At 36.0% G+C, this 11539-nt stretch overlaps 1 protein-coding gene across 4 annotated transcripts in view; it reads right to left on the bottom strand.

The window, feature by feature from the left end:
- NAA16 (N(alpha)-acetyltransferase 16, NatA auxiliary subunit) overlaps positions 2005-11539 on the bottom strand; it is a 65750-nt gene continuing 56215 nt past the window's right edge. For all 4 annotated transcript variants that reach the window (XM_021374762.1, XM_021374769.1, XM_021374778.1 and 1 more), the window contains 8 exons: positions 10581-10709; positions 9830-10043; positions 7642-7835; positions 6835-6943; positions 6249-6347; positions 5050-5193; positions 3995-4092; positions 2005-3769 (listed from right to left, as the gene is read on the bottom strand). In XM_021374762.1, the coding sequence (XP_021230437.1) occupies positions 3569-3769; positions 3995-4092; positions 5050-5193; positions 6249-6347; positions 6835-6943; positions 7642-7835; positions 9830-10043; positions 10581-10709 (1188 nt within the window). In that variant the 3' untranslated portion in view covers positions 2005-3568. The remainder of the gene's footprint in view (positions 3770-3994; positions 4093-5049; positions 5194-6248; positions 6348-6834; positions 6944-7641; positions 7836-9829; positions 10044-10580; positions 10710-11539) is intronic.

The following is an 11539-nucleotide window of genomic DNA, read 5'->3' as shown; positions in this document are numbered from 1 at the left end:
CCTTACTAACTCCTCATGAAGCAACACCCTGAATGACCACAAGACCTGCCCAGATAAGCAGGTCCTGCATTCTGCAGGCAGCCTTTCACTACATTTTCACTGTATTTGCATGTTCTCATTCTGCCTGGACAGAAAATCCCATCTCCAGGTAGCTCCAGGCCGCTACAGCACACATCACATCATGCCCACATGGAACACAGACTAAATTTGAAAGATCTAAGAACTCCTCTCAAGATCTTGAAGTGTTTGCATATACTATTATTAGCATGCATAGTTTTTATTGCTATATATAACGCTATTGATATATCACTGTTGATAAGATTAAAAATGTTTCTTGTTCATCTATCAAATCTTGCCGATATAGAGACGTCAATCTGCCAGAACAAAACAGTACGATTCATTTGATCAGTCAAAGGCTTTAAAAAAAATAAGTTATTTTTACCTCTTACTACATCTGGAGTACGTTTTGGTCTTTATCAATTCTTCCAGGCTGTTCAGGTTTGAATCAGGAATAAATTTCAGAGATTTAGCTACAGCACTACTTGTAGATGATCAGCGCTTCACTCCCTGCCTGCACTTGCCACTTCTCCTTGCCAGAAGCACTGCTACAAAGAAAGCTCTACCAGTCCTTACCACAGTGTGTCTAGAATTAAAGTCAATGTAGAAGTTTCCATGCTGTGTTTGACACTCCTTCCATCTCCCTGTGGGTCAAAGGAGTAGGTGGTGGTGAAAATAGGAAATACCCTGAGTCTCAGCTCTTACCCGCTCTCCTGGCTTGCCTCCTTTCAGAACAGAAAACCAGACTCAGATCTGAGACCAGGCACAGGGAGAGACTGCTGGGGTGAAGGAGATCTGAGGCTGTTCAACTTGCAGGTTACCTCCACAAACTGGTTCTGGGTTGTCCACAGATTCTTGACGCATCCAAGCAACTATTTTGATGCCAGTGGACTGATAAGGAAAGACTAGCTACCTCCTGGCATTTGCTAGAGGAGGAAGGAGTAAGTGATGAAGAACATAAGACAGAATGAAAGAGTTGAACAGAGCTGAACTGGGCCAGCTGAATGCAAAGTTCACTAAGTTGAAATGTGAAGCACTGATTTGACATGTGAACACTGTTAGCATTTATGTATTATGGCATGTTTCCTCTTGGAAGACTTACCTGGCCTGTTCCGCTTGATGCCTTTTCTGAATTCAGATCTACTGAAAAGACACCAAATCATTTCACAGTATTTTAAAGAAAAACACGCTTGCTTGTCATTTGTTGTTCTCCCTTAAATTTGTTACTCGTGCCTTACTACTTTACACTTTCTTCGCAACGGTTTACAACAGCCCCAAAGAAAACTCAGCAGCTTATGCCTCCAGTACTTCCAAGAGAAAAATAACCTCACATTGCATGACAGAAAAATCAGTCTCTATTTTCAGAAATATCAAAAGAAGTACTAACATTCTAGAAGCCTGAAAGTCAAGACTATCCATTTTCTCAAGCAACAAACTGCTGAAAAGATAGGCTGAGTATTTTTGATTTTTTTTTTTTTTATAAATCGAACTGAAACAAGCTTAACAGATGCCAGAGGACTGAAATAGCAGCCTCACCTTTCCATCCATACTGCTGCAGCCTTCTTCTGAAGATCTGAATTTCTAGCACAGTGTCATCACTCGAGACAGAAGAGACTGTACCAAGGTCTTCACCATACGCAGGCTGATGAAGCACTTCTGGGGTCAGCTGAGCCAAAACAACTCCATAATGGTCAGCTACCATTCCCTGCCTGAGCCACCTTTGAGCAGGCTGTTCAACAGCAAATGGCACGGTGAATATGTAAGATAAAAAAGACCTGCCATGTTTCTAAGGGTAGTATATTACTATATTATATATCAATAAAATAAATAGTCATTAGAGTTTGGGTTAAACCAGCAAATACGCAACTGAATTGAAAAGAAGCTAACAAATGTGTAACGGGCTGAAGTTCGATGTCCATAAATACACAAAAATTCCAAAGCAAAGGCAAGTGTGTACAAAATAATTTATTACAGCATAACATATGTTGGCAATATTTTACAGTGAGTTTTCCATTCAACAATTTTGAATCTAAATAGATGACACACAAAGGAGAATTTTAATTAGAACAGTTTATTTGTCTTAATAAAATCCCCTCTTCATGAATTCATATTTGCCTTAGAGGGGCTAGTTAATATTACTGAAATTATTTACATTGCAGTGAAATAAAAACAAAACCGACTGAATGATTCCATTACAGTTTCCAGAAAATGGATTTTCTGTACAAGCCACAGTATAGTTATATTTTGATAGCAGTTCTTATAGAATGTAAAGCTGTCGTATGTAGCCATTTTGTCCAGCATTATGCTTTAAATAGGTATATTAGATTCAAACTTCCATTCTCATGTGTTGTATATTTAATAGTTAATGCACCAGAATACAGAGTAAGAAAAAGGTTCGTTGTGATTTGTAGTCATCTTCTTTGTGCTCCCTTGAACAGTTTTTAAATATAAAACACACTCCTCACATACTACTTGCTTTGCAGCACCTAAAGCAATAGTATTTAGGCATGAGAAGGACTGGCATGTTGGCCGTAAATTCACAACTAAGACTTTTAATGGAGGTAATACAGTAAACTTAGCAGTGAACTTTTAGGATGTAGAGAGGAACTGTATCCCCCATTACTGTACCTTATGCATTTACCCAATATTGGAGCAGCTTTTTTAACTTAAGTGTCAGTAAGTGAACAGATGGGGAGAAACCAGAAGTGAGAGAAAGAAGGGTAAGATGGAACAGTAACAAAAAAAACAACAACAACAAACAGTATCAAATTCATTGCATTTTCAGGGAATTGCTTGAGAATACTCAAACAGAAAATGTTAAACTGATCATAAACTTAAGAAATAATAGTTATGGAACACAAGGTAGATAGAATACAGTTTTCAAAAAAACCTCAGTTTTTACACAAACCTAATCTTCATACCCATCATCACTGGTTCCATAAGACACACACCTTACAAAAACATGCAAACCGCCAACGTTCACTGTGCTTCAAAAGAAACCAAACTGAGCAAAGATTAAAAAAAAAAGAAAATTAAAAAATCCCAAGAACAACAGTAAAAGATGAAGAGGGTAATTCAAGCAGCACTTCTGCCTTCATCTGCTAAAAATGCTCAGAAGATAATTTATTAACAAGATATGATCACATTTGTATGTATATGTAATGACACTTGTGAAAGCAGTCTAACATCCATAATTTTTCCTTTTGTGAGGGAGGGCCGATGGATTATTAAAAGACTTAAAACTGTACAAGTATAAACATGAAAAATGCCGATTAAAGATAATGTTTACATAAATATTGGCAGTTTTTGTTGGGAGGAAAAAAAAAAAACTAATAGTATACTCCATTTCATGTAACTATCCAAATATTTCATTTTAGACCTGTTAAAGATATTAAAATACAACCTGGAAAAGTAACCCTGATCCGTATCCAGCCAGCATGTAATGACAGTCAGAGTTTTGTACGTGTGTGTAGATCTGTAGGCGCACACACACGGGCTTGCATATGCTACCTCATATTTCATTAGACAGTAAGTCATGGTTAATGGCTGTATGATTCACAGATGCAATGCCACTATCATCCTCGTTTGTGGCAGGCATAAAGGCAGATGTAAAAGGAAACAGTTTATGACACGCTGCTTGATATTCTTCACATTGAGTGTGGCAACTTCCAAAACTGCCGTCAAGCAGCGCCTCGAAAACCTTGGTTAATGTCTACAGAAAGAAAAGTAACAGTCAATAAATGAAATTTACTGTTGTTTTAATACTAAAAAGATGTGCTGTTAAACTCTGCTAATCTGATAATTATCAGATATAAAGTTCAAAAACATGACTCTTCTGAATACTTATCATGAAATATAAAACATGTATGTTATCATACGGTTAAGTGTACATTCTTTAAGGTCCCACACATTTGTCTTTAAATACTGTATTTTTTACCTTCACATTTTTGTCTCTCATGTTTTTATCCAATCTAGTAGCCACAGCAATTGCTTTTTCTTGCCTCGATTTGTCCAGAAAATACATCATTTTTGCACCTTATCACAAGAAAAATGAAAACACGACATTGAGGTAATAGCATTACTGAACACAATACTGCACATACAGACACACTGAATCCTGCACAATGACTGGGACAAAGTAAACGTATTCCCATAGTAACATGGGGAGAGAAAGCAGAACCTGGAAAGCATCCGGTTAGAAGCCTAACCAGATGAAAAGAGTAGGACACCACATCTGAAAGACTCAGGAGCAAATATCTGCTGAGATACCTGTATTTGACTTCCCAAATCCTGAACCTGCTCAAAGGGAGGGGGTGCTAGTCATTCTCTCAAGATGCTGTCCTGAAACAGGGCTCTTAAGTTTGGGGTGACTTACCAAACCTTGCTTTAAGCAAGGCAATCAGTTAGAGAACAGCTAACTTTCTCCAGAGAATCCTGATAGAGCTTGGATAACTTTTGAAGACTAAGTGAGATTAGTAATGAAAATTGAAAAGTGAAAGTAAAAAGTTTGTCATTATATTTTTATTTGTGCTTTTGCTATTTGACAAAGTTGTGAGAACATCTCCGAGACATTCCGAGGGAAAAAGCACTGCTTAACATCTAGGATTTTTATAATTACATTAGCTAAACATTTTTGTTTTGTTTTATATTTTCTAATTATTTCAACATTAAAAGCTGAAACAGAAGGGACGACAGTGCTTCCATACTTAAGCTACCAAAATCACTGTAAGTATTATGCTATTACACTTTATATTCTATTACACTTCAGAGAGCTAAGAAGCAGGTTCTTTATGCATCTAATACACAAAGTGAATTAAGTCGTGAGGTTTCTTTGTTTTGTTTTGTTTGCTTTGAGTGGTACAAGCAGGCAGAGAAAAAAGTAAGCAGGCAAGTTTCTGGCTCATTTCAATTTATGTATAATGAAGGAATTGACTGGTGATTTGAAACACTGAAATCAACTCATTTTCAAAAGCATTAGAAAGTTAAACAAACCTGAAAGTTGGTGCTGAATGGAGGTAGCATTGTGTTTGAGAAACTCTTCATTAAAACTTTCCAAATTTTTATTGACAAAGATTTTCTGCATTTCTTGAGTTAGGACCTTGCTCACAATTTCTGGGAGGTTACTATGGTCAGACACTGGAAAGGGGGAGGGTAAGAGGGAGAGATGGAAAAAAAAAAATACTTTTAGACAACTGTAGAAAACAATGTGAAACAACAAATATCACTGCAGAACATCTTTTGAATTCACAAATTTGTGCCCAGAAACAAATTTCAGTTCAACAGTATTACAAGTCAGGACAAACTTCAGTATTCAGAAAACAAATCTGTCAGACTGATTACGTTTTGAAAACTGTTTGCTGCAAACACATACACGAGCTGATGAAAACATATGCTACTAGTCACAGTGATTTTAAATCACCTAATTGGGAATGAAGTCAGCGAGAAATATGCAACCAGTTCCTCTTCATACTGTCTTATGTATAGTTTATCATCCAAAAATTCAAGACTTTATGTTTAGGCTGATAAGCTGATTCATATGACAAAAGAAAACACTTGGTTTGTTAATACTTCTTCAGACCAAACCAGATATAACATTTAAGAAATGTATAAACTCTACGGTGCTTGTTCAGTTTCTATCCTTTGTAGCTTTTGTTTTACATCATTTATTAATAGACTTCTAAAAATCAACCTAGTTGCACTTAAAATGAAGAAGAAGCATTTACACAATTTCATTTTAACTCTATAAAAGCATTATAGATGCATTCATAGATGAATCATTCCCACAAGCTCTCTGCTATGTGTATTTTCTGCCACCTAGCACAAGAAGCTCACAATACATACTTTGCCTCAGTCAAAATCTCTCTCCTATATTTGACACGTTTTCTTAAAACTTCTAGGAATTTCAAGGGACTTTGGAACACCTACTTCTGTGAAATCTAGCCAGTGACTTACTGGGTCCACCTGGTGGATTAATGCAGGAAGGAGTACATAAAATTCATATATATTGTACCCTGCATAGCACAATCTTTCTTAGATATTGCCTAGAAAAACAAACCATTTGTTTTTGTCTTGACTTCAGTTTGCGTTTCAAGAGTATATTTACACATCAGAAAAACATGTATTTATGCATCTGTTCACGTTACCGCCTATATCCTTATACATCCATATGTACGTACTTCCTATACACATACCAGCTTTAGAGAATTTTATCAAGCACTCGTGTAGCCACGGGTTATTACTGTTGATAGCAAAAGCTCTTTTGACAGACTGTAACATTAACAGAAACTTTCCTGTGGGAAGGGAGAAAACAAAAGCATATTGAGATTAAGAATATGCAACTTCTTCTAGCTCTGTGTATCAGCTATCGTTTTGTTTAGTAAATCTAGTACAAACATTAGAAATACCAAGGCCTACAGAGAATTCAAACAGATTTACATTGTGCATTTAAGCTTCTTAAGAATAAAGAAATTCGTATAGATCAAACTGACAAAATTGCATAGATAGTAACATTATCTCTTTGGCTTTGTGTTCCCCTAGCTAAAGAACAAACTACAGGTAGAATTTCTACAGTATTCATCAGTGTGTGCTAAAACTTATTTTCTTCTTAGCATTTTGTATTGTATATGCCCCACGATTTCTGAGTATCATGTAGGCCCCTGCTTCAGTCAGCTAAGGAATTGTCTGTTTCAGGCAATTTTAGGCAACAGTCAGATAGCACTGGTCACAGTGAAGAATTAAAAATTAGTAGAACAAAAATAAAAATAAGCGATACTTTACCTTTTCTAAAGTATATTTCAAATGCTAATAAATGTGTGTCTATGTTGTCTCCAATAAGATTCTTAAGTGGAATAAGGAACTTAATGGCTTCTTCTAATGGATTCTCTGCCTGTTAATAAACACACAACGGAAGTAAAGAATTCAAATAAATGTCTGACACAATCTACCAATATTAGTTTGTTATTCAGAGCATTTAAACAATCAGAGGCCAAAGGTGAAGTGCTCACGTACTATTCAAATAAAATTCAGAAAGCTAAGATTTCAGGGTGTGTGCTCATGATTTCATATCAACAAAGGCACCAGCAGTGCTAACTCTAGTGCTACTCACGCAGTGTAATTGGTTCTGTTCTAAGTTAGCAGTTAAAAAGAAAATATGACCACCTCAGACAAAAAGTTTAAACTTCTTAAAGTTACTTTGATAAAGGAAAATTCTTTGTGCCTAGGGAAATACTGGCTTTGTCTTCATACTTTGTGGATGGCAATCACGTTTCTGTTAATTTTTTTCTCTTTTTGCTATATGAAAACTAACAGTACTTCGGGCAAGAATCACCTTTTTGATCAGCATCTTAGTGAAAGATGGCTTACTATTGAAAGAACCAACATTTAAAGCAGTAATACAAACATAGAATTTCAATTTATCAGAGAAAAACTTACTTTTCTTTAGTATAAGTAGACTATAAATAAAAGGTATCTTTGCAGGCAGAAGTGATTTTATACAAACTGATGGATTATTTTAGAAAAACCTGACAATAAATCTGTATTATTTTTAAGATAGTGACACAAAGTTAACAAAGACACCATGCTGACCCTTTCCAGTTTTTCAGGAACTAGTTCTTCCCTAGGTCCACTAGTTTCTTCTTCCTCTTCATCTCGCTTTTTCTTTTGATTCTTTTGTTGTCGCTCTCTTTCTGCATGCTTTCTTTCCTCTTCAAGTTTTGCTTTCTTCTGTGCTCTTCTTTGCTTGCTAAGCATTTTCTTCAGTTCTTTGGCTGAGAGATTTTCTATAGATTAAGTAACAAATACAGTAATCATTTCATTAAGGTGTGTGTCTCAAACACCACTCAGGAATGCCACTATGCCCTTCCATCCACTTCAGTACACTTTTACTTGCCAGAGTATCATATCACCACATCGTCCAACTTCACTGCTGGGTTATAACACAACACTCCATCTTGTTTATTTACTCTGTGAGAGTTGTTAAGAAAAAGCCTCCGCTACTTGAAAGATTAACTACAGGAAGTTGTTAAATCTATGTGACAGATTTTGCTATAGAAAACGGATAATGGTTTTGAAAGGTAATACTGAGCTCATGCATTGATTGTGGCTCAGCTTCTTTCTAACTTTCTATCTAAAGCATCCTGACTGGTTTAGACTTCAACTTAGAACAAGCCTGTTAACTTTCATTAATGTGCCTGATCCATATACAGCCTTGATAATAGCCTTGATTTTCTGTATGTCATTGTTATACCTAAATGGATGCAAGCAACAATTGGTATTGTTTGGAGAACACAGAGGTAAAATATTCCAGTATGTGTTAAATAATACCATTATAGGAGACTCTATGCTGTTTGATGGGTTCAGATTTACAGATGAAGAATACACAAAAAACATGATTTCCTACAGGTTCATACAGAAAGAAGTGAGAAGTCTTCACCCTTCCCCATTCCCACTTCAGCTGGAATTACACTGTAATTTCCACTTGTCTTCTGTCGTTTTTCACAGACAACAGGATTTGAACAAATAATGTGGCAAGGAACAGAAGAACAAGCTACTGAGGAACATGCATGCTTTTTGTGGCTATGGCATCACAACATCTACTAGGCCCATACTGGGGCCAGCCACCACTGAAATGGTGGAACAAGGAGAAAAACGTCTTTACCCATTCGTTCTTCCCCTGTGGATAAGCCTTCTAAATTTCAATTCAGCAGGCACATGAACTACATGACTTAACAGTCTTCCTCACTTTAATTTTTATTATATTCTGCTAGATTATAGAAAGAAACAAAATTAAAATCAAAGAGAAAAATGATGCAAAGTTGAACTGTGCTGTGAAATGTGACTCTTTTCGTATGTGCATCGTACATACAATCAATCAATCAAGAGGGGAAGAACTCGTTCACCGCAATAAAAGGTAAGATTGTATTAGCAACATAAAGTGGCATTTTTGGTTTAGTTCAACTTGCTGGCTTTTTTTTTTTTTTTTTTTAAATCTCCTTGTTAAACATCCTTCCCTTTGCAAAAAGCTAAGCATTAATTTAATCCCTTTTGTCAACAATTACTGCAGAGTTGACGGTCACCATGATTCCACAAAAGAACAAGCAACTATTTTCTTACGATAAAAAAAAATCCTCATAAATCACTTGTCATTGAATACTCTGACATCCATGACACGCACAGCTGGTTTCCAAAAATAATCTCTTTCCTCTTTAAACACTAGTTTCAAATGAATTTAGTGTATTACTTCTGCTAATACAAACTTATCCATGTATTTTTGGCCTTGAAGTTACGTGAAAAATGATCAAATGTAAAGCAATGCTAACTAGTATTATTATGAAGTAATACTACAAAATCTATAAAGATTAAATACACATTAAAATACAATTCTCACAGCAAGTCAGACTGCTTTCCCACCAAATCTATCCATTATGTTTCCTAATTCACCTGTTAATGACATTTATCTTCTGTTTAAATGGATAAATGGGTGAATTCAATTTGATTTTTCCTCTTAAGGTTCTGAAATACTACTCCTCAAATACTCCAACTATAGCTAGGTTCATTCACATACTGATTTTACAATATGATCAGGGGAGAACAGAGGAAAAAAAAGCTGTACTATGTTATCTGTGATTTCTTTCCAGTTACTGATCAAACAATAAGCAACAGAAATGGAACAAGGCATTTACGTTACAACTCACTGATTCTATAGCACATAACTCATATTGCTTAAAAAGCTTTTACTTTTCATACACACGAGCCTCCATTATAGTCTAGATACCTGAATTCACTTCTTGTTCTTTGCTTTCATTGGTAAGAGGATTATCATGAAGCTTCAAGTAGATTTCAATTGCTGATCGAGCAGCTTTGAAGTAGAAGGCATGTTTCCTGAGCACATCTTCTAATCTCAAAAGGTCTACATAGGCACGAAGAGTCATCTTTCTCATGCAGTATGTGTGGAAGTCAAACTGATCATCCGTTATCTCAAAAAAATGCTTCAAGGAGGGGAAAAAAAGGAAACCAAGTCTAAGGCATTTCCCTGGCTTACTCTATTTTTTTAAGTAAATGGAGATAAAATTTTAACTGCTACTACAGGCATTATTTAACAAGCACAGAACTATTCTTACAATACTGACCATCCAAGTGAACCTGTTAGTAGGACCAATAAACCCAGGAAAATCTCATTTTGTTTGCAAAAACTATAAAGATATTGTTCAAAGGCTTAGGCAGTCTGTAAAAGCCAATTGAAATACAATTGCTCTAGTAAAAAAACAATTAGCAAAAAGACAGCATGAAGCTAGTGTACAAGTAGTAGGTAAGAGACATAATATTTTATATTGAATCTTTTTCACTATTTCACAATAGTTTTGCACATAATAGATAACAGATGTCATCCTTAGCTATTACAATAAATCATCAAGAATTAACCCATTTTAGAAATTACTTTAGAAAGCTTCTATGCAAAGAAAATTGTGCTGTTTACCACAGCAAATATCTTTATTAACAGGAAAAAAATGTGTTTACCTACTTACCCTTTCTACTTCGTGACATTTTTTCAAGGCATCACCATATTTCCCTAGCCTTTGATAAGCTGCAGCACATTCAGTCTGGAACCACATACACTGCATCTCATTTAGGTTTTCCATAGCCGAAGTCCCTTCCTGAAATAAGCATTATTATCACTTTTTGCCATTATAGTTTACCATCTTTTTTCAAATATGACTAGTTACAGCTTGTCAATAGGAAACTACTTGCAATACCATGTAAAATTGATATAACATCTCCATAGCTGAGAGCTCTACTTGTGATACCTTAATGCTTCTCAAGTCACAGAGGGATAAATTCAAATGACTTTAAAAAAATAATTGCCTGAACCAGATTAGTGTTTCAATATATCAGAACATTCAACTCATAATATTTAAATATTTAGGAACAGATTTATCCTATCTTACTACTGGTATTCTCACACTTCTTGCCCTTGCCTTCACACATGCATACACAGTGACTTCACAGAATTCCAGAATGGTTTGGGTTGGAAGGGCCCTTTAAGATCTAGTTCTAATCTTCTTGCTGTGGACAGGATTGCCACCCACTAGGATCAAGCTACCCAGGGCCTCATCCAACCTAGTTTTGAATGCAACCAGGGATGGGGCATCCACAACTTCTCTAGGCAACTCGTCCCAGTTCTTCATCACCCTCTCAGTGAAAAATTTCATCCTGATATAACAATTAATCTAAATTTCCCTTCTTTTAGTTTAGAACAACTTTCCACTGTCCTATTGCTATCAAGACTATGTAAAAAGTCGGTCTCCCTCCTGTTTACAAGCTCCCTTTAAGTTCTAGGAGGCTGCAGTGAAGTTTTCCCTGAGCCTTCCCTTCTCCAAGCTAAACAAGCCCAGCTCCCTCAGCCTGTCCTCATAGGAGAGGTGTTCCAATCCTCTCCATCACCTTTGTGGCCCTCCTCTGGATCTGCTCCAACAGCTCCATGTCA

The sequence above is a fragment of the Numida meleagris genome, chromosome 1, assembly GCF_002078875.1.
Source record: "Numida meleagris isolate 19003 breed g44 Domestic line chromosome 1, NumMel1.0, whole genome shotgun sequence".
NCBI classification, from domain to species: domain Eukaryota; kingdom Metazoa; phylum Chordata; class Aves; order Galliformes; family Numididae; genus Numida; species Numida meleagris.
The sequence above is the reverse complement of the archived record's forward strand: the minus strand, read 5'-3'. Positions and strand labels throughout refer to the sequence as shown.